General features: G+C 38.2%; 1 protein-coding gene across 3 annotated transcripts in view; it reads left to right on the top strand.

Moving 5' to 3' along the window:
- Positions 1-23,856, top strand: part of LOC138704920 (uncharacterized) — a 73,694-nt gene extending 49,838 nt beyond the window's left edge. For 2 of the 3 annotated variants that reach the window (XM_069833322.1, XM_069833320.1), the window contains one exon: positions 18,483-23,856. In XM_069833322.1, the coding sequence (XP_069689423.1) occupies positions 18,483-18,545 (63 nt within the window). In that variant the 3' untranslated portion in view covers positions 18,546-23,856. Of the gene's footprint in view, positions 1-18,466 lie in introns of all 3 variants that reach the window. The other variant, XM_069833321.1, reaches the window with a different exon arrangement.
- The last annotated feature ends 974 nt before the right edge of the window (positions 23,857-24,830 follow it).

Raw genomic sequence — 24,830 nt, 5'->3', positions numbered from 1 at the left:
CATCTTACCCCGATACTTGAAGAAGATGACCACTTTTTTCAGGGTAAGATAACAACTTGTTGCAAGAGTTTTTTTTTTGTTTTATTGCAGGAAATATGTAAATATTACGTAAGATTCTCTGATAGAAGTCACCGAATTAAGGACAATCTTCAATTTGCGATGGAACATGTTATAACACAGGGTATGAACTGTTTTGGACCATCGCCAGCATATGGGATTCCTTACCGTATCCTTAAACGCCGCCTAAAAAGACTGATTACAAAAAAATACTGTATTGAATTCATTGTGTGCAGTGATTTCACGAGTCTTGCACACGGTAACAAAATATTGTAAATTTTATTACTACTCAACAATAGGATATGCTCTCCACACAGTAACACAGTGTTCGTTATTGCACTCCACAAACGACAATGACAATTTACTTGGACTATTACGAACAACAATGAACTGTTAATCTTAACTAATATTTACAAAGCACTATTTACAAATCAGAACTGTCAGTTCTCAGTTCACAGGTCTTCTGACTCAGTCACTCGCGTTCACAGAATCTCGAACCCCAGACCTTCAGAGACAATCCAGTGCACTCGAACTCAGGTCCCTCCAACTGCGGTCCACTGCACTCGAACTCAGGCCTTCGGATGCTGACACAGTTGCGGACGCACACTCAAGTCGAACTCCGGTACACAAGACTGGCTGGCTTGCTCTGTTCACAACGCTAGCTTACTGACTGGCTGAATAAACTGAAAACTGCTGAAGTTCGCTCGCGTTTCTTCTTTTATAGCCACAGCGACGTAGCCTGGAAAGTTCCACGCGTGTCCAGAGATAGCACTCCAGAGAACAATCCAGATCCCTCTCGTCTCTGCCAGCACCAGATGCGCGCGCACACTCCCTCGCCGCGTAGGCCCTTTCCCCTCTCTTCTCTCCGCCGCGCGCCGTCCCTCAGTGCTCCGTGGAGCCCGTGTCGACTTACGCGCGATCTGCTCTCTTGCGGGACGCTGGTCGTGAGTTCGAATCTCACGTCGCTGTCACATTGCTCCCTCCTTAGGGCTGCTCGTCCCGGGCAGTCCCTTGGTAGGCTACTAGTCGGTCCAGATGCACCACCATCATCTTCCCTCGGGGTTGTCGCTGGATGCGGTACACCACGTCGTTGATCCGGGTCACCACGCGGTATGGTCCATCCCAGGCACGCTGCTGCTTTGGTGATTTTCCTTTGGTCCTGGTAGGTCGATACAGCCACACCAGGTCGCCCTCCTGGAATCCTGCAGAGTTGGCTAATCTGTCGTAGCGCACTTTCATCCTGTCGCTGGCCATCTTGAGGTGCTCTCTGGCCAGTTGGTGGACTCCATTCAACTTCTCGGTGAGTTCTGCCACATAGTCAGTTGCTGGTGGTCGGCGCTGGGTGGCGTGCCAAACAGCAGATCACAGAGCAGGCGCAGCTCTCTCCCGAAGACCATGTTTGCCGGTGTCATCCCTGATGTATCGTGGACCGAAGCTCTGTAGGCCAAGAGGAACTGTGGAACTTTGGCATCCCAGTCTCGCTGATGGTTGGACACCACCTTCCGCAGGTGCTCCTCCACGATTTTGATGTATCGTTCCACCATGCCGTCAGACTGTGGGTGGAGGGGAATGTTCCTGGTTTTATACACCCCCAGACGCTCGAGCAATTCTCCCATCAGGTTGGATTCGAAGTTGCGTCCCTGATCGCTGTGCAATTCCCGGGGCACCCCGAATCGGCAGATGAAGTTGTCAAGAAGCGCGTCGGCCACCGTCGAAGCCTCTTAGTTGGGAATCGCGTACACCTCTGGCCATTTTGTGAAGTAATCCATGGCGACTAGCAGGTAGCGGTTCCCACGATCCGTGACCGGGAACGGTCCAGCAACGTCGATGGCGATCCTCTCAAAGGGAGCTCCCACGTTGTACTGGTGCATGGCTCGCCTGCTGCGTGTCCTTGGTCCGCTACTGGCCGCATAGGTGTCGCATCTTCGGCACCATTGTTCCGTGTCGGTTCTCTGATGCAACCAATAGAACCTCTGCCTTAGATTGTCCAGCGTCTTGTTGGCTCCCAGGTGGCCTCCAGTCATTCCAGCATGAGTCTCCTCCAGCACTTCCTTCACCTTGCTCCTGGGCAGGACAAATTGTTCTATGCGGGCCTTTCCATCGGCCGACTCCCAAATCCTCTTCAGGATACCGTCCTTGACAGTGAAGGATTCCCACTGGGCCCAGTAGCTCTTGTAAGTGGTGCTACGGTTGACGATATCGGCCCATACTGGTCTCTGGCCGGACTCCACATCACGTAGTAGCTGTCCAATGTTTGGGTCCTCCAGCTCCATCCTGGGCTCGGCTGGGCGGCAATTGCTCGGACTGCGTGGGCGCCATCTCGCTCTTCTACTTTCAGGCACTGTTTGCAGCCATCCGGGCACGGGCGTCGTGATAAGGCATCAGCGTTGGAATGTTTCTTCCCTTGGCGGTGTTCAGAGGTGAAGTTGTACTCTTGCAGACGTTGAACCCAACGGGCGGTCTGCCCCTCCAGATTCTTGAAGCCTAATAGCCAGGTGAGTGCAGAATGGTCTGTCATCAGATGGAATTCCTGCCATACAAATATTTGTGGAAATGCTTCAGGGCTTCCACAATGGCAAGAAGTTCTCTACGTGTCTCTCAGCCTTGGATAATGTTCCGCTGAAGTAGGCAATCACCCTCTCTTGCCCGTCCTGTTCCTGAGAGAGTACTCCGCCGATGCCTACGTTGCTAGCGTTGGTGTCAAGTGTGAACTTCCTTCCAGGGATGGGGTGTCCCAGTACAGGAGCAGTGCAGAGCGCCTCTTTCAGTGACTGGAAGGATGACTCCGCCTCGTCCGTCCATTAGAATTGTCGTTTCTCCTCAGTCAGCTGGGTTAGAGGCTTAGCGATTTTGGCGTACCCAGCTACGAACCTTCTGTAATAAGTGCAGAGGCCGAGAAAGCGGCGCAGCTCCTGCTTGTCCCTCGGTCTCGGCCATCCTCTGACGGCTTGTAGCTTCTGCGGGTCTGTGGCCACTCCGTTGGCCCCTATTGGCCACTCCGTTGGCCCCTACTACGTGCCCCAGGTAGCTGACCTTCTTCTGGAATAGATGACATTTCTTCGGGTTCATCTTCAGCCTGGCTTGTCGCAGTCTCTCGAACACTTTCCTCAGGTTGGACAGTTGTTCACCGAAAGTCTTGCTGACCACGATGACGTCATCAAGGTACAGCAAACAGGTGTCGTATGTCAGGCCTCTCATTACGGACTCCAGTAATCTCTGGAATGTAGCCGGGGCGTTGCAGAGGCCGAACGGCATAACGGTGAACTGCCATAGTCCCTGGCCTGTAGAGAATGCCGTTTTCTCCTTGTCCTGAGAATGTAACGCCACCTGCCAGTATCCTGACTTGAGATCCAACGTCGAGAACCACTCTGCTCCGGCCAGGATGTCCAAAGTGTCGTCAATTCGTGGAAGGGGAAAGCAGTCCTTCTTGGTGACGTCAATCAGTCTTCTGTCGATGCGGTGCTGAACTTTCTCCTTTCTCCCGATGGAACATGTTATAACACAGGGTATGAACTGTTTTGGACAATCGCAAGCATATGGGATTCCTTACCGTATCCTTAAACGCCGCCTAAAAAGACTGATTACAAAAAAAATACTGTATTGAATTCATTGTGTGCAGTGATTTCACGAGTCTTGCACACGGTAACAAAATATTGTAAATTTTATTACTACTCAACAATAGGATTTGCTCTCCACACAGTAACACAGTGTTCGTTATTGCACTCCACAAACGACAATGACAATTTACTTGGACTATTACGAACAACAATGAACTGTTAATCTTAACTAATATTTACAAAGCACTATTTACAAATCAGAACTGTCAGTTCTCAGTTCACAGGTCTTCTGACTCAGTCACTCGCGTTCACAGAATCTCGAACCCCAGACCTTCAGAGACAATCCAGTGCACTCGAACTCAGGTCCCTCCAACTGCGGTCCACTGCACTCGAACTCAGGCCTTCGGATGCTGACACAGTTGCGGACGCACACTCAAGTCGAACTCCGGTACACAAGACTGGCTGGCTTGCTCTGTTCACAACGCTAGCTTACTGACTGGCTGAATAAACTGAAAACTGCTGAAGTTCGCTCGCGTTTCTTCTTTTATAGCCACAGCGACGTAGCCTGGAAAGTTCCACGCGTGTCCAGAGATAGCACTCCAGAGAACAATCCAGATCCCTCTCGTCTCTGCCAGCAACAGATGCGCGCGCACACTCCCTCGCCGCGTAGGCCCTTTCCCCTCTCTTCTCTCCGCCGCGCGCCGTCCCTCAGTGCTCCGTGGAGCCCGTGTCGACTTACGCGCGATCTGCTCTCTTGCGGGACGCTGGTCGTGAGTTCGAATGTCACGTCGCTGTCACAATATGTGCAATGACTTTGTTTCTAAGTAGTGTTAAACGAGTGAAAAAGTGTACATGAGCTTTAGATTAAGTCAATTATGTTATGTACATGTATTAAACCAAGTGCAGGTAAAATACATATATCAGTAAGTGTGTTAATAGCATTTGCCATCTTACCCGACTATCGGGGAAAGATGCCTACAGTGCAGGCAAGAAGAAAACTTGCTGTTTTCTCTTTTGTACCAAAAATATAGTTTCAAAATACCTTCCAGGCTTTGCTATTTCAATATGAAAATCGAAACTAAATGAACAGTATCTTATATTTTCAACCAAAGAAAAAGTCAGGCATCTTCTCCCGATCCACTCTACTTTTCGAATATATAACACTCACAAATATAGAAAAACGTCTGAGGATTTTGTACACACTGTCTCGTACGCAATCCTGATGAACTCGCCATATTCAGTTTTTAAAATCACGCTTTTGCACTACGATTCTAGGGACAACACTGTAACAAAATTCACACGTGTTCACTGAAGTAAGCCAACTGCTCAACCGACAAGATTTAACAACTATATAATTGTTAGTGTTTTCTGTAAACAACTTCCCGGGAAAATGAGAATGAGGATGAGGTAATAGGGCATGGGATGATGAAACATCATTCTGAGATAAATATTAGAACAAAAATATTTAGTTGTGGATATTTAGTGCCATCTGCGAGGAGGCACCTCGTCTTAACGTATAGTGAATACTGCGCGGTGATACTTATCGAAAAAATGAAATTGCGACAAAACTAAAAAACAAAATTATTTTCGAACTGAGGGCATCGGTTTCCATACCAGTAACCAACTTTCTTTTTTACCGCAGAACAGTTGTTCCCTAGTGAATTATTAAAGGAGAAAAATTCCCTCTGACGTCGGAGATCGAACCTGAGTCCTTAGAACGTAGGACCGCCAGCGCCGGAGTGAATTTTCCTCCTTCAATAACCATTGTAACTAAAAGTATTAATATCATTCAACAGGACGGAAAGAAATGTAGAGAATTTTGTTCTGAGTGGTTTGAAAAGAAGGAATGGTTAACGGCATGTGAGAAATGAAAATCGTTATATTGTTTTCATTGTCTGCTATTTGGGGTCGAAACTCTGTGAACTAAAAAGGAGTGTACAGATTAGAGCAATTTTGTCTGAGACAGTAAAATCACATGAAAATTCTACAACACACATTAACAATGCTACAGGTTAAAAAACTTTAGGTGTTGTGTCAATTCAAAAGAAGCGTGTGACATCATAACGTGTCAAATAAGTGACAGATTCCAACGTTCGGGAATTTTTTCTACATTTTCGATGGTTTATCTAAAAAAATTCCCTGTTTATTGTGATAATTTCCCTGAGTCACTGCTTCAAACCATTATTACGCAATACAATATACTGAATAAGGAAATACTTAGAAATGAACCAAGTGCAGTGTACTCTAATTCCACGTTCAGGAACGTACCTATCTCTAGTGCGTTAATGTTGTTACTCAATGAAAATGACCTTACAGACACACTCCAGGAAGTAACAAAGTTGTTGGAAGCCCTGTGGCTACTGCCGAAGCGGAACGTATCCTTAAGTGCATAAAACCTTTTTTGAGAAACATTATGATACAAGAAAGATTAAATTCACTGGCTGTTCTTCCTATTGACAAGGACTACATTCACAAAATAAGGAACTATAATTCGAAAGTGATTGATAAATTTGCGCATCAGAAGAATAGAAAAGCAGCATAGCTGAACAAATAAACGGTCACTGTAAGTTTGTTGATTTGTTTAACTTGATTATTGTTTTATTAATTATGCATGTACTAATTATTGTGTAGAAATATTTTAATTTGCATGTTTTATTCTGAAGTATTTCTTCTAGTCCAACGATTGATAATATGAATTGGTATGTTGTGATGTAACTATAACGGCATATCGAGAGGCGCCTATAGAGACATATGGTATAAGACATGAGTTTATTTTTAATCTGGCCCCACCTAGCCTACAACTCACGAGCCGCCACTGGTTCCTATTAATTTTATTTTAGAAACCTACAAGACTTTTACACCGAGTTAATCTGGAAAACGTTATAAGTTCGAGAAATTGAGAATAAGCTTAAATCCTTCTGCTTCTTACTTTCAAGTGAATCATAGTAGGCCTACGTATAAGAATAGCGAATTCAGTTCATTTCTAAATATATTTATGCATCAGTTGAACACTTTACATATTTCCTGTGAGAAAAATCAATATTAGTAGCCTCAAAAGTAAGGACTTCATTTCAGTCTTAGTCTAGGGGGAGGGACAATAGCTTTTATGGCAGAACTTAATCGAGTGGCGTACTCCACATTATTTCCTCAGAAATTAACTATTTTCCATACCATAAATTGGGGCTGATGTAAACCGGATGAAGGGAGATTTAACCCATATGAGATGCACTGAATATATTTTGAAGTTAACTTTTTTTATTTCCGTAAGTACTGACATATTTTTTATTATTTTAAACCACAATAGGGGTAATGTTTTAATGGTAAGTTTATCGCAATTTGCAATACATGTCCAGTTTCCACACATAGGCCTACTTTTAACTTATCCTACTTATACCGTACATTTACATGCACTTACTGCTAATATAACGTACGTGCGAACAAATGAATGCACAGGTTTGATGAATAAATTTTAATTTCAATTAACATATAAATTGTAGCAATAGGTGAAGCAATAATACATAGGATTGCTACCAAAGACCAATGTTGCTAATGCCCGCACGTTCTTATGAAAAGGGTGTGGGTTGTTAATAACTTTTAATACTGTCTCTGAATAAAATAAATGTGTATAGTGCTGTAAACTGCAGTAACAACAAACTAAAATCTCTCTGAGTCTGTAGTTATTTAGATTCCCTGAAAACAAGAGAGGTCATAAAGTCATAACTCATAATCATAACCAACACGGCAATATTATGTTCTATAAAACACTTATTGGTAATCAGCTATCTATTCGTATGTCAGAAAGAATACTGTACATGTGGAAAAAGACATACAATCGGTGAAATATTATTTTGTGCGAGATCGTACGTATTTGCTTGGTTTCCACAAAACCAATCCGCGGAAAGTATAAAATTCCACATTCAGTATTCCCAACCTAACACATATAACAATTTCCCTCTTCTTACCGCTTAAGTGACATGTTGATTTTACTGCTTTAGGCTTTTAACATATTATATTTAGAGACGTTCAATATAGTAATAATTATAAATTGGAAACTTACCACTGCAATTTCACCTAAATTGCATTGTTAATTATTGTTTTTAAATATTTACAAAAATTAAGTAAACTCTAAATCATTACATAACCTTACCGTTAGTTTTAAGTTCGCATTTATAGACTGGGGGGAAAAAAGACAGACGTATATCACGGCCTGCTGGAGTATAGTAAACACAGAAAACATTTTAAAGCAACAATGTTGAAGATAGATATTTTTGTTTTCCAAATTTGCCGTCATTGAACAGAAACCAAGATGGAGATTTCATTGCAACTAATTAGAAATTCCTCTTTCAGGTATGTAATAAACGATCTTCGCACAAAATAATGTACGATACACGAGCGGTATGTTTTCTTTCAATTCTCGGAAATTAAAAAAGCTCAACTACGTTTCGCTTTTTCAAACTTTTCCTCGAATATGAAAACTTCAACATACCGTTCTTGTAACGCATATTACTATTTAAAGTAATAGGGTAAACTGGGGTCTGTTGGACAGTCGGGCATGTTGAACACTCTGTACTTTAACGTGTTACCTCGCCACTAGTGGGCACCACATTCTGCTAGAAGTCAATGACGGAAGTAGCCCCACTCATGGCTACTTCCGTCATTGACTTCTAGCAGAATGTGGTGCCCACAAGTGGCGAGGTAACACGTTAAAGTACAGAGTGTCCAACATGCCCGACTGTCCAACAGATCCTAGTTTACCCTACTACAGGTTATTTGCCTTTAGGCTACTTGCCCACCTTACGTCTTCTATTTTTTTCTTTTAGAAGTAGAAAATACTGGTAAGTATTAGAAGATTAGATTTAACGAACAAATGTGATATTATTGTAGATCTACAAATAAAAATAATCCACACTTTTGTTCTTAAATCTAATCTTCTAAATCTTATCAGTATTTTGTACTCCTGAAAGCAAAAAAAAAAAAAATAAATAAATAAATAAATGAATGAATGAATGAATGAAGGAATGAAGGAATGAATGAATGAATAAATAAATAAATAAATAAATAAATAAATAAATAAATAAATAAATAAATAAATAAATAAATAAATAAAATGGGAAATTTTTTTAGAGGTCCTGCTCATAAAGTTTCGAATTTAATAGGCACTAAAGTAAAAAGCAAACTTACAATAGTTCACTGAATTTTATGGCACTTCCTTCCTTTTTAAATATTTGATATTTGATATTTATTTGTCATTCAACTTTACAATTCACAGTTATGGTGGACCTTCACATTTCTGTTTTTCGATCCACCATCCCTTCCTACATATAACTCTTTTCTATTAATGTATTCTTTGCCGAGAATTTCTTGATTACTTTCTAACGTTCTGTTATGACTGAATTGCTATATGTCCTTCCCCCTCTATCCTCTTCTATTCTCTCCCTCCTACCTAGACTGTCTCTCTTCCATTTCTCACTCACCTATTAAATATTGCATATTCCTTCCTTAATAATTTGCGTTATTTATTTATTTTCTTCTCTACCCTCAAATCCTACCTACTCTTAATCATTGTTTTCTCGCTATTTTCTCCTACATTACTTGCTGACTTTTCCGTTTACTGTATTTTTCAACACTTACATCACTTATTTTTATTTTTTTTCTATCCTCTGATTATTTACATATTTATCTCTTTCTTTTCGCTTCGCTCCTAAATTTCCTATTGTATTATCTCTTTCCATATATTTATTTCGATAATACTCCTACGGTTATAGAACACTTTCTTCGCTGCTCCTTTTCTTACACTTTTGCCAACCCTAACTTTCTTGCACTCACTTTTTAGCACTCTTCTTCTTCGCTAATACTCTCCAAAGCTCTATCTATTCTGTCCTCACAATCAGTAATATCTGGTAGTCGCTTCATTCCTTCACTCGTTCTTCTCACGTCTTCTCTTGCATTTCCTCCATTAGTCTTGTCTATGCTCCTATCGAAATTTGAAGCACGCGAAAGAAGAATTCTCCGCCAAATCTTCCACCTGCACAGACGGACCAGAAATAACACAGTTTACACTACGACAAAAACAAAGTCACTCTTCACACACCTAAACAACATAAACAGGAAATACACACATTCGGCAGTAAATCGCGTATATACACAATACATCTTCGCAAATCCCCCGAACACAAACAACAGAACAACACTGGAGAAACTCCTCTACAACTACCACCAGCCCCCACCACCAAACTAAAACACACAAACAAAACCGCAAACACTGTTGGAAATTTGAATACTGTCTGAGAGGACACACGACAGCAACAGAGAGGCAGATCAATAAAATAACACCACACCATGAAAGTCTCCATAACGATTCAGACGCTTCTGCCACCGGAAGGGGAAACTTAAAAATGTATGTATGTATGCACAGTGTTCTGCCCAAGAGCAGGTCTTTAACTGCAAACCCAGCATTTCCCTTTCTTGCTTTCCTCTTAATCTCCCCATAAAATACTTTAATGCTGTCTATCAACTGATATCTTTTTCCCCGAACTCTTGTCCCAGTCACCATTCCTTAAGCATCCCAAATTAACAAATTAGGCCTACACCAAAATAATAAAAAAAAATAAAGTAAAAAATAAAATAAAATTAATATAAAGCCAATCACCGCACTCACACACCTACTGGCACTTATGCCAGAAATAGTGTCATATACAGAATGTAAATATATATTTATGGTTATTTATGTACAATGGCTGGAGAGGGCATCCTGCGCGTATAAGACCCTAAAACGGCCTCTGGCTCAAAGCCAGTAAAGTCAATAAACATCAACACATCTATGCTCCTGACCTCAGACACTTCCAGCTGTTTCCCTAATCCTTCGTCCGCAGTATTTAGTATCTGCCTCACGTATTGTTATCCTCCTTGGTTTATTCTGGTCAGCCGTTTCGTCTCGAAGTAGGCGTCAGATATCGACATTGTACATCTCTCGTTTCATCCTTTTTAAATAAGAATTTTAATTGTTACAGAACTTGCCTTTGTTTTCCTTTTCTAAAGAGAAAAATATTTTTTTGTACATCAGCAATATAAACAGTCTATTTTCTACTCCAGCATTATAAACAGTCTTCATCGTTAGTGAAAATTCGTACATAATATGCCACATTGTTGTACCAGAGCCGTAAAATGTTACCACAGTCTAATACGTACAGTCGCGCAACTTCAACACTTTTTTGCCAACATTCGCGACACTAGCGCCCAAGCGGCAGGCAAGGCACTGGTCATAGGGTTGATAAGCCAGCACGTGCTTTAAACAACGTCTTTGGCTTTAAAGGGATGCGAGATGTTATAATAACGTTTTAATCATGCGTCGGAATAAAGGCAATGTGTGCAATGACGAAAATTGCAGTAACAACAAGTTTAAATCTCCGAATTTGTCGTTCTTCAGATTCCCTAAAGACGAAGAGAAAATCATAACTCAGTCATAACCAATAATCCACGTTGTAGGTAGCCTACGTATTGTGTTCTATAAAACATTTATTACTTATCAGCAGGGAACGGATTTATATGGACTAAAAATATATGAAATATGTAAATATATATGTAGTTATTTTTACCAAAATATGGAATTAAATATGGATTTTTACCAAAATATGGAATTAAATATGGACTTAAAATTATAAAAAAATGACTATGTACGTTAAATATTGGTACATTTTAATCAAACTAAACAAAAAATAAAATGGACGTACCTTATCTTCCAATGTAGTTTCAACAAAACACAATTTTTATTGTCTGTTACCATAACAATAGGTTACAAACATTTCTTTCAAGTGCTGAAAAGTGAATCTTCTTCTATTGTCTCTGAGGATAGATTTATACTGACTAAAAGAGCGTTCGACGTCACAAGAAGTAACTGGTACATAATTCAATTTCACAATGTCTGCTGGGGATAAGTCCAAGTTAATCTTCACTGTTGATTCACCACTCATCACAGCAACAACCTTTTGTAGTTCTTCATATCCAGGGTTTTTTGAAAGTACAGTGTCCACCTTAGCTCTTACTGCATCTGCAACTTTACCTCTACCACGATTCAGTTGTTCCACAGTACTATTTATAATTTCAAAACTTTCAGATAGTGAAAGGTGCCTATTTTGGAGACTTTTGAGCGTTTTTATGATGCATGAAAATGTATGCTGAATGTGAGCTAAGTCATTCTTCACACTTATGTCACAGGTAACTGTTTTCGCAGTATCAATTGAGACTGCATCTTCAGAGTCCAATGCAAGGAGAACATTGTTAATAGAGTCTATATGTTCGGCATAATATTCAACTGCTTCTAGCCATGTACCCCATCTAGTTAAAATTGGCTTTGGTGGCAATGGAATTTCAGGGTACATTTCTTTCAACACGTTAACTCTACTGGGAGCTTTGAGAAATACTTTTTTCACTGATGAAATCAACAAATCTACTTTAGGGAAATTGTCTCTGACCACTTCTGCCACACGATGAAATGCATGCGCCACACAAGTAAAATGAGTCAATTTAGGATATACAACAGATAATGCTTGTCCAGCTTTGACCATATAAGGGGCAGCATCGCTAATAAAGAATAACACATTATCGTACATAATACCCTTTGGCCACAGGATACCCATAGCTTCGTTGAACAGTTTAACTATAGTTTTGTTATTGCACTTTTCTAGAACATCACAATGTAAAAGAATTCGTTCAGAATATTGTTCACTTAACAAACCGATAACTACATTACCAACAAGTCTACCTTCTTTGTCGGGAGTCTCATCAATGGAAACCCAAATTGAACTATCTTTAATTTCATCTCTTATCTTCTGTATTGTCTCATCGTAGATGGATGGAGCATACGTCTTCCTAAGTGTTGACTCATCCGGGATTGTATGTTGAGTATATTTTTCAAGGAATTCCCTGAAGACCTTATTCTTTAGTTTGTAGAGAGGAATATCAGCAGAGATGAGAGAACGGCACAGGTCGATGTTAAACTCAGATCTTACATTCGATGTTGTTGGTTGTGTTAAAAACAATTGTCTCTGCTTGGAATTTAGTTGTTTGTTGGCCTGATGTTTACTAGTTGTAATGTGTTGTTGCACCAGGAACTTTTGTGTAGATGATACTGCACACTGACACAAATTACAAAATAATATTTTATTGTCAGTTGATAAACCATCTTCTTTAAATTCTGAAATGTAACTTGTTAGTTTTGATTTTAAATTGACTGAATGACGTACTTTTGGCATATTTACCGTCTTTATAGTATGATTTACAAAACTGAACCTATGTGTACTCTGACTGGCATTTAACTGTTGAGCTGCACAACTGAAGTCTGTTAAAAATTTTAAATTAAATTAATACAGTTTTGTAACTTACTTTCCCATTGTTGATAGGACTGCTAATTTTCAAATAACTCTGATGTTAAAGGGATTACTGAACATGTGTTTAAATCTCTATTGTTGAAATGTATTTTTAAAAGTTAATGGAATTTTGTTTTGTTTTATTGTTAAACCTAATATAATATGGACTGTTTTATATGAAATATGGAAAATATATGGAAATTAACGAAAATATGTACTAAACTCTAAAATATGGAAAAATATGGAAAATAAAAGTAGGATTTTTCAACCCTACACATTGTGAAACATAAAGATAATGCAAAATATAAATTATATTAGCTTTATAAGTAAATATGTATTTACATATAAATCCTTTCCCTGCTTATCAGTTACCTATTTGTATGTCAGGAAGGACAGTTTAAATAAAAACGAAGTAAATACCTGTTACAGTATATTATTTTTTTTTTTTTGCAGAGATCATATGTGTAAATGTGTAACCATTCCGATTTTGGATAATATATCTACAGTTTTTAATGCAAGTAATTCCATAATTTTTGTATTCGTGTTTTTTTCTTTATATTTTTCAAGAATGTTATATAGCATTCAAGTAGGTCTCATGGTGTTAATTTTGCAAGAATTCATGGAGTATAGTAATCCTTTTGCAAAATATTCACTTCTTGAATAAATCTAGACTGTGTCGATACATTTCTGATGTGTTGGTGTAGATTCATGTGGCAGACTTATTAAGTTCTCAAGAAATAAAAGAGCCTTTTTAAATTTAATATAAAAAGCAATCTTTTCTGTAACAATTTGCATGACTGTTATTGGTGTTGATTTTACATTCCCAGTGATTATTTGAGCTGTTCAGTGCAGAAGTGATGTAAGTCAAAATCAGATAATGAGGTTTAAAGTAAAAATTCTGTAAAATACAGCGCAAAGTAGCAATTAATATATCCTTCGTGCTATTCACTGACAATTAATAGTTTAAATACATTCAATATTAACTGCCACTTTGCGCTGTATTTTACAGAATGTTTACTTTAACCCCTCATTACTCATTTTTGACTTACACCACTTCTGCTCTGAAAATAAAATTAGGCCTACATTTTCCGAGTTAATTGAAGTTACAATTTTTTCAACAAAATTGTGTGTTCATTTACGTCATATTAACAGTAAGTGCATGTAAATTACGTATTATATAGGTAGGATAAGTTAAAATTAGGCATTATGTGTGAAAACTGGAAATGTAATGTAAAATGCGGTAAACTTACCATACAAATTTAAACCATAACATCAGCACTATTTGTGACTCAAAATAATAAAGAAAATACCGGTTCTTAAGAAATGGAAAAATAATGAACTTCATATTAATGTTTAAATCCTCCCCTTTTCTTTATTTTCAAGTTTACCTCAGCGGCCGAGTTTACCCCAATTTGCGGTATGCAAAATCGTTAATTTCTCAGGAAATAGGGAGAGGCGTTCACCACGCGATGTACCCTAAGAGATATGCCCTACAATTTTGAAGCTACTAATTTTTACTCTTCTCGCAGGAAATACAAAGTTCCAATGATACATAAATATATTTAGGAATGAACTGAATTAACCGACCTCGCACGAACCATGATACGTGATCAGGGCTATGATTCAGTTGTAAGGAGCAGAAAGAATTACATTTATTCCCAGCTTCTGAAACTTGCAGATTAAATGCGTGTGAAATTCTTCCAGGATTCTAAAGTAGAATTAATAAGAACCATATACACTTATTGTATAGCATAAACATATAAAATAAATTACGCAAAACCCGTTTTCTGATGTGTTATCATATGTCGTGTGCACACTTTTAACTTGCCTGCCGCTAGAGGGCTACTGTCGTGCCAGCTGTCAAATGTTGGCATATTTTATACGTATGAGTTGCGTGACTGTACCTATTAGACTGTGATGTTACCATGCCAACTAAAGCTCGATTCAAACGGTGCTTGTTTTTCTGCGTGTTTCCTTGTTAGCTAGCATGCTGGGTGCCGTGGTCGGTACGGTGCTGGCTCCCGTGTTGGCTACGGTGATGGTTGTTGTTCTCACGGAGCTCGCTCTTTTCACAGTTGAAATTGGAAAATCATCTGCTGTTTCATCTGTTGCCAACACTCATGGTGAAAAAGAAACTAAACCGTGAGTGGAAAACAACTAAAGTCCTACATTAACAATAATAAATGTTGTAATAAGGTAATTAAGCCATAAGTGCAAAACAGCTAAAGTCCGAAATTTAATTGCTGTTTCTTAGAAACTAAAGCATATAGAAAAAACAGATTTAGTTGGAAAACAACGAACGTGGCGACATTGTTTCATTGGTGATACTATATCATGATCTTTGGCTCCAGCCTACAAACCAACACGAAAAATAGCAAGGAACCTACCCTCGAAATCCAGCAAGCTAGCCACCAAACCAGCCATCAGAGCGCATTACTTCCAGCAAGTGAGCACGCAAGGTAGCCATCAACGCAGCACTTTGGAATCCATCACGGAAACAAGCACCGTCTGAACCGGGCTTAAAACGTCATGACTTCTATTATGACGGCATAACTTGTGGCATAAAGTTAATATTATGAAAGAATTTGCATGCTATAATATTTAATACATCATTGTTGTTATCACGCACTACCCATAATTACAAATCTGATGTTATTTTTTTATTAATTGTTTTATAATGCTGTCGTACAAAAATAATGTATGAAACACGTTTATAATGAATTCGTCAAAATTAGGAAACTCTCTCCGCTCTTTCCCTAAACATTGACTCACACCATAATGTGTAACATTATAAACTTGTTTCTTAATATACTAGAGAGCGGTCTATGACATTTTCAACGGCACTCGGTGGCAAGTGGGCCCAGCGTCAGCGTTTGTCATTCCCGATGAACAGGGTCCGCTACAGCCGAGCCGCTAGAGTCGGCTATTAAAGTTACAGTATTCATATTGTTTACTAACCTTGCCTCTGCTGCAACACTTTCCTGACATCTCCAAAGGAAATTGGCATTTACACGTGCAAGTTCCTCTTCTGTAATTCTCCCGATTTCTCGTACAATACTGTCTTTAACTCATGGATTGTGTGCGGATTATCTTTGTATAATTTATTTTTTTTAGATTTCCCCATAAATAAAAATCGCAGGCTGAAAAATCGAGGAACCTAGAAGGCCATAATCCTCTACTAATAACCCTGTCCTCGAATATTTTGCTTATCAAATTCAATGTTTCGGCTACTATATGGACAGTTGCTGAATCCTGCTGGAAATAAGCACTCTGACACTCAATATCGGCTAACTGTGCAAAAAATGGGTTGAGTGTTTGTGTTCTGTATCTGTCACCATTGATTGTATCGTCAAAAAATATAGGGTCTATAATCCTATGTGCAGTTATAGGCTAGCGCACCATACGCCAATCTTCTCATAATGTAAAGGAGTTTTATGAATGAGATGAGGATTTTCTATACTGCACTACTCCACTATCTATTGTTTTGCATTATAACATGGTCATGCAAGTTAAACCATGCTTCATCTGTGACAATAATTACTATAGGATTCAAAACGCCATCGGCAACACTTTTTAAAACCCAGTTAGACAATTCACACGACTCACATTATCCCTAGATTGTAATTCATGCAGTATTGTCACTCTGTAGAGCTTAAATTTAAAAATGTTAGTGGCTCTAAATACTGTGGTTTTCTTGTGAGAGACGGCGGAGAGATTTTCGAGGAGAATATTATAACCTTTCTCCTATCTCATCCAGTTCTTCCTCAGTAAGTACACTTGGGTTTCTCTTTTCACGTTTACTCAGAACTGATCCTATTTCTCTAAACATTTTTACGAGGTTTGATATAGTCGTCCTATGTGGAACGAGAACACCAGGAAACTGCGTTGCAAAAGGTCGTGGCACTGTTCCACAATTCTTCGTTATCAAGTAACACACGACAAGATAAATCCTTTGTTGTAATTTAAACTTCTGTGCTGTCAAATTAAGCCACGATCTTCAAACTAAGGGGTACGTACATCAATACAAAAGTCAACAGAGCTCATAGGCTACTGAATAGCAGCTATCAGTTGCAATGTGACCATGTGTTGTGTCCTTGAAGACAGGGAAAGAGAGAGATAGACTGCAGCGGACCCCGTTTACAGGGAATGACAAGCGCTGATGCCGTGCCCGCTTGTCGCCGAGTGCCGTAGAGAATGTCATAGACCGCCCTGTATTATCGTTAGTTACAAGCGTACATAATATGCTATATATCGAATTAGTGCCATAAAATTACCATGACAACTAAAACATTATGACTGCTATTAAGAAGGCGTAGCTTATATCATAAAATTAACATTATGAAACGATTTGCCAATTTGTCATAGCAACTTCCCACCATTACAAATCTCATGTTGTTTCTTTCTTATATTTTATTAATTGTTTTATAATGCTGTCATACAAAAATAGTGTATGAAACTCATTTATGAAGTTGTACAATTATTACATTAGTAAAAGTTATGAAATGAACTTACTTTCATAACATTTACTCAGTTAATAAACTACAACATTATAAACTTGTTTCATAATATACTATTAATGAAATATTATTCAGTTGTTTGAACTAGAATTAAATGGGGATAATTTTTGTAATCAGTTCCGTTGTATGAAGATTATTTTGTAACGTTCATTTTTCTGATAATTTTTATAAAAATGGGTTCGAATATTTCCTGAACGTATTGCTGAAGGAATCAATTTACCAAATTTAGGAACTTGTTTTGTGCGTTGTCATGATTATTATAGAGTCGAATGTTTGTGTTCAGAGACTGTTCTCTTCGCGCATGAATACAAGGGAAAATATGTAACTGAATTTATTAATGGAAGCATTGTTTTGTTTGTAAGTATTCCTGTTTTTGCTTTAAAAACCTAGCAACCATATATTTTGTGTAGACCGGGTTGAAACTTAGAATAGTCTTTCACCTACTACTATACGTTATTTTATTCCGTAATAAACAGAGTAGGAGTGTCATTATCAGTAAGTTAAATAAATCATTTTAGTGTTGTTTATTTTTGTTTACCCATTTTTAGAAATTATTTGCTCAGAAGAGTCGGTATAAGAAAATATAAATCATATCTTTGGAGACAAAAAAAGGTTATCCCATTGAAACAGTTTATTTTCCTTCCCTGTAATATGTGGTGCCGGTAACATTTTGTAATGAAAATTTCACTGCGCAAAACATTTCAGTGATAGACACAGAAGGTGCGTAAATATAGAGTGCCTGCTTACAAAGTGAAGTGCGGTGATAGCATCGTTTGCGTCGTCTGTAAACGTGATCACATACGCCAGCACTTTCAAGGTTTCGCACTCGGCACAAGCAATATTCAGTGTTGAGCAGGCGTCAGCGTGACTAAAGTTTTTTGCTTCCAGTGCAATGAAGTATTGTTTGTTCAATAGCAACCCAGTATGTTTGTTTAAAGGAAGAATATAACATTTACTTTGTTTATTTCAGTTTCTATTATTTCCAGATCCTTGGAACCATAATTTCAGTTCTCTACTTCTTGGGCATGATCCTGTCCTACAGATCTTAGAGGAAGCATTGAAAAGCAAACAAGAGGCTGACAAGATGGTAAAGTCTTTTCTTCTGTTATAAAGAAAGAAGACTTTGTAAATATATGCTAGAGAAACAACACCTGAAGAGTTCCGGTTTCAACCGAGCATCAACTGAAGAGCAATGAAACGAGATCAAACAGTGGTCAGATTTATTCGGGTATCTGCACCATGTCAAGAGAAGAATTGTCATTAGCATTTATTAGTAACTCATTGATTTCATAATGTGGTTTAAGTGGCTATTCGTATGTATGTAAAATTGACTTGCTACAGAGACATCCAAAAGGATTTGCTTTTTCAAAATCTTTTTCAACATATACTGTTGTTCCGTAATAACTCTTCAATGCTCAACAAGTTTTAAATAGATGTTATCAGAATCCACTCATATTCCTTTTAAAGTTACAGCATAAACATGGAACTTTTAGCTATATTTACTGAAGGTTAAACAATGGTTTCCAACCTTTTTTGACTGACGACACACTTTACTGAACGCCCACGATATTGCGACACACTTATTGTTCCTGTTAATAATAACAACCAGTGCTTTTATTTAAGAGAAAATGTGGTGAAATTCTGTGTAGGTTATTTTATAGCGTTCGAGAAGATAATTACTATTCACTGCACGAGAATTTTGTCGTTTTTAACCTCCTTTTCGCCCAACTAAGTCTTTCAAGGTCTAAGTGGAATTTAAAAAAATATATTAAAACATAGTTATTCACATATATTTGGGTTCCATGAAGAAAAATGCACTAAAAAGGTCCCGGAACTTTGTAACACATTTAGGTGTTCTGCTATTAACTTCTTCATATATTCCTTTTCATTTTCAGCAAGTCGATTTTCAACTCTCAACTAAAGAAAAGGCCAATAATTTACCCGCAATAATCGAAGACTCCTAAAACTTCAATTTTTCTTTGTAAAATACTTTAATTTTGTTTGTGGGTGAAATAATAGTTTCTGTTTTGTGTTGCATGCTTGTATTTAAAGAATTCAGTCTCTCGAAAGTTTTGACAAGATATGCTAGTCTCGCATACAAAAAATTATCTTCCAAAAGTATAACATACTCTGGCTTTTCATCCTCAATAAAAAAGCTAGTCTTGAAGCTCTACCATTCGCATCATTGATTTACACCTAGAAAGCTACAGGAGAATGATTACTTTCTAAATGTTTTTTTTAGTTTATTTGACACCAAGGACTGATTTGATAAAACATTTCCGCATATAAGACACTCGGGATTTTGTTTATATTCATCTACACGCCGCGTAAAGCCATATTGCAAGTATTCATCACTTCATATTTACGAAACACAGTACGTTTTTGTGAGCCTTGAACGTAATTTTCGTTCACATTATTTGAATTAGCACTGCTGTCATCGGCTCAACTGCAGTATTTGTCCCGCTCTAACATCTGAAGGAGTGCCAACATAATTCTTGCGCTTTTTGCGCTACCAACCTTAACTCATCTGCCTCCACTGTAACGAAAGTTGTTACTTATGCCAATCTTCCACTCGATAAAAACCAATTCAGGTCGAGCAGAGAGTACAAGACGCGCAAAGAGTATAAAAGACTGCTGTCTTATTACAAATATTGTGTTTGTAGTAGGAACGGTTCATCTATGGAACCGCCAACATAGAAACCAATTAAGGCTGAGTTCGAGCCCCGAAAATATATAATTCATCATTATAAGTATAAAAAATTACAGAAGAAGTCCAAAAACATATACACTGCAATGCTAGACTTCCGCGAAATTACAATATGTAGTTTGGACTCAGTTACGGTATTATTTCCTGAGTTCGAGCACCGAAAATGTATAATTCTTTCTTAGGGGCATAAAAAATTGCAGGAAAAATCTATAAACTTGTAAAGACAATTCACATCTTTTGCCAAAATACAGTCTGTGGTTTGAACCCAGTGACGGCATTATTTCCTGAGTTTGAGCCCCGAAAATTCATAATTCTTTATTAGAGGCATAAAAAAATTGCAAGAAAAATTTAAAACTTGTATACATAATGCACATCTTCCGCCAAATTACAGTCTGTAGTTTCAACCCAATGACGGAATTACTTCCTGAGTTCGAGCCGCGAAAATGTATAATTGTTTATTGTAGGAATAAAAAATTGCAGGAAAAAATTAAACTTGTACACATAATGAACTTCCTCCATTAAATATAGGACTGTAGCTTGAACCTAGTGAGCGTGTTATCTCCATAGTTCGAACCCTTTACAATTAAAATACATTAATGTGGGTATGAAGGATATGCTGGAAAAACCTTGCATAATAAACCCCTTCCACTAAATTTTAGTCATAACTATCTTCTCAGTCATTGTTTCATTCTCAGTCTTCTCTATCCTTTCATGAACTGAAGATTGAGACGAGAGAGAATGGACAGAGGGAAGGCAGAGGGCAGAGAAGGCACAAAAAAGACAGAATGAACTGAGAGTGCAGAGAGTGGACTGAGTGTACACAGAGTGGACTAAGAGTACAGAGAGTTGACTGAGAGTACAGAGAGTGGACCGTGAGTACAGAGAGTGGACTAAGAGAACAGGGAGTGGACTGAGAGAACAGAAAGTAGTCTGAGAGGTCAGAGAGAGCACTGAGAGGACAGAAAGTGAAATGAAGGAATATAGAGTGGAGAGAGAGTAGACTGAGAGGATAGATGGAGAATTGAGAGGATAGAGAGGGAACTAAGAGAACAGAGAGGAATCAGTGAGTAAACTGAGAGAGGAGAGAGTGGACAGAGACGATAGAGAGTTGACTGAGAGAACAGAGTATGTACTGAGAGCACAGAGTGTGGACTCAGAGGACAGAGTGAAGACAGACAGTGGGCTGAGAGAACAGAATGGACTGAGAAGACAAAGAGTGGACTGATAGGACAGAGAGTTGACTGAGAGGTCAGAGAGCGTACTGAGTAGATAGAAAATAAACTGAGCGCACTGAGAGAACAGAGAGGAGACAAAGAGTAGATTGAAAGGACACAGAGTGGATTGAGTGGACAGAGAGTAGATTGAGAGTCCAGAGAGTGGACAGAGAGTGAACTGATAGGACAGAGAGTAGAGAAAGTAGATTGAGTGAACAGAGAGTAGATTGAGAGACCAGAGATTGGACAGAGAGTGGACTGATAGGAGACAGAGAGAACTGAGAGGACAGTGGACTGAGTGGATAGAGAGTGGACTGAGAGGACAGAGTATGGAGTGAGAAACTGAGAGTTGACTGAGAGGACAGAGAGTGGACTGAATGAACGGAGAGGTGACAGAGATTGGACTGAGAGTGGAGTGAGGACAGAGAGTGGTCTGAAAGGACAGAGTATCAACTGAGAGGACAGAAATTGGAGTGAGAAAACCGAGAGTGGACTAAGAGGACAGAGAATGGAGTGAGAAGACAGAGAGTGGACTTAGAGGACACAATGAAGACAGAGAGTGGACTGAGACGACAGAGAGGAGACTGAGAGGAACGAGTGTACTGAAAGGACATAGAGTGGACTGAGAGGATAAAGAGTGGAGTAAGGAACTGGGAGTGGACTGAGAGAACAGAGTGGACTGAGTGGAAGAGAGGTGACAGATTTGACTGAGAGTGGACTGATGACAAAGCGGAATGAGAGGACAGATAGTGGACTATGAGTACAGAGAGTGGACTGAGAAGACAAGGTGTGGACTGAGAGAACAGCAAGTAGTCTGAGAGGACAGTGAGTGAACTGAAGGAACAGAGAGTGGAGAGAGAGTAGACTGAGATAGATGGAGCACTAAGGATATAGAGAAGGAACTAAGAGAACAGAGAGGAACCAGTGATCAAACCCACTCCATGTCACTGGTTAGATGCTAACCCTTCAAGAGCGAACTACAGACACCCGCAGGCTCGCCATATGAGCCACAAGTAGGCGACCGAGGTCTGGCCATACCCCGGTTTTGCTCTAACTTCTATTATGCACAGATTGTATATATATATAGTGAATGTCAGTCTACGCGTACTATGTGCAGGCGATATAAGTTGCAGAAATGTTGCAAATTTGTTGTTCTATATACACTATTTTCTTTCATATGGGTACCTAATTTATATATTTCTCTACTCCATGACGCTGTGTTAAATGATCTATCTATATAATCAAAATTTGGCCGAAAACAATTAAATAACAATATTTTTTCTACAAAACTAATTTCAATTAAAGAAAGCATGCTCATCATTTTGTTTATACTAGTGGTTTAAGTCCAAAATAATATTTTTAATCCTACGTGATCACTTTAATAATATATAAAAAACAACAAATCTTAAAGAAATTAATATCTACTTATATGTACAATTATAATAATAATATTGATGTACTAATAAATTAATTTGATTTCAGAAAATAAGCTTTAAAGAATACACTAAACTTATTAGTACATTCCAAGACCTTATTGACACATGTTTTAGAAATGATTAGAAAGAAGATAGAATAATGATATATATGAAGGTTGTATATCATATAGGCCTACTTTTTCATATGATTTACAATCTTCTTTGTGGGAGGTCTTCATATATATATATAAAATTAAACAGAAAAGAATGTAGTATTTAATGCCATAAAAACTGAAAGAATTTTTTTTTTTTAATTTTGCCTTCCATTCCCCCTTAAAGACATAGATTTTTGGAAAAGTAATGACAATAGAATTTTGAAAGATGATGCTGTACCATCCCTGTTTAATTTTCTAAGCCATTTGCAACAGGAACGATATATTATCTCTGTTGTTACACTATCAATATCATTAAAAATCAATCAGTAGTTTACGACAATAAAGAATACTTAATTGTTAGTGCAAGTATATCAGACTGTAGAGAAATCCCACTGAGTGAATTATTTAGACTTACTTACACATTAGATATTCAACACAATTAGTGGAAAGATAACTTTTTGTTTTTATTATGTAAAATAATTTATCTGCAGGATAATAAACATCGATTCAAAATCTCTATGTGGATAAATAAATAAATAAATAAATAAATAAATAAATAAATAAATAAATAAATAAATAAATGGCTATAATAGCTAAGCCTACTTTGTGAACTTATGGTTCAGGGTTCATGATCAAAAGGCCTAGGCCTAACTAGATTAATAAATTAGCCAGCCGTGAGTTTCATCTTGTTGGAGAACACGCTATGTTTCAGATGTAAGGAAATGAATACATAAAACTTAACAACAGGTCTATACTGATTATCACATATTTATTTCACTTAAGAATTTGATTAGAATAAGAACTTGTGTAATAAAGATGCATATATTTATGTCCTGTGATCTAAAAATAATATAATTATGTTAATGTAATTTTCGATTCTCTGAAACCTAACAATATGCTGATTAACGTAAAATTATACATTCTATAATGTGTATTGTGTAGGCTTATTTATGGATCTATGAGTATGTTTTCTGTCAATTGCTACGTACGTATTTTCTTTCCTTTAATGCTCTGATGCATATTAATGAAACTTTGAATATATTTATTTCGTCCTAATTTTACGTTAAACGTCGAAAATGGACATAATCTATCAATTTTAGATCATCACAGCGTTAAATTGTGTGATTTACTTACTGCTATTATGCGTCTGCTCTCCATCATCATGGCGGCAAGCGCAACGTTCAATTTGCCCCGGTTTCCCGTTCCGCGCAGCCGAGACTGTAGGGACTTGTATATAACTACTGTCTGGCCAGCATCTCGACACCTCTGAGAGCTGGGGAAGTAAGGGGTAGATTATCAGTCCCGTTAGCTGGGGTAGGGGTGACTGTAGTATTCGTGCAAAAACACTTGCTCAACCAGTAGGCCAGCGTGCTGTATAGCGATAGTGTTGTTCTTAGTGTGTGTATTTTCATTTTCTCTTTTCTCTTCTTGTGTTTATTTGTGATTGTGACTTATAAATAAAATAGTAAGCTATATTGAAAGGGTGTAATGTTAAAATGCCGCCAGAAAAGAAGCGTAAAGTGATCCATTCCGAAGGCCGCGAAATTATTAGTTTCGTTATTAAGCAGTGCGATGAAGAAGCTAGGAATAATGCTCTTTCATTTCCTATAAATCAGGCAACAAAAAGGGCAGCATTATATTGCAATAAATCGGAAACTATAATTTAAAATATACGTAAAGAGAATAAATTACGAGAAATAAATTCTCCTAATGAACCTCTGTCTACTCCAGGAAAGAAACGCAAAACTAGACCACCTCATACGACAATGCAAGTAGATGACTTCGATCAATGTGTCATTCGCAGGACTGTACACGACACCTACTTAAAAGAGAAGAAAGTTCC

Source organism: Periplaneta americana, chromosome 8 (assembly GCF_040183065.1).
Source record: "Periplaneta americana isolate PAMFEO1 chromosome 8, P.americana_PAMFEO1_priV1, whole genome shotgun sequence".
NCBI lineage: Eukaryota > Metazoa > Arthropoda > Insecta > Blattodea > Blattidae > Periplaneta > Periplaneta americana.
Note: the sequence above shows the minus strand (reverse complement) of the source record. Positions and strands in the feature narration are given on the sequence as shown.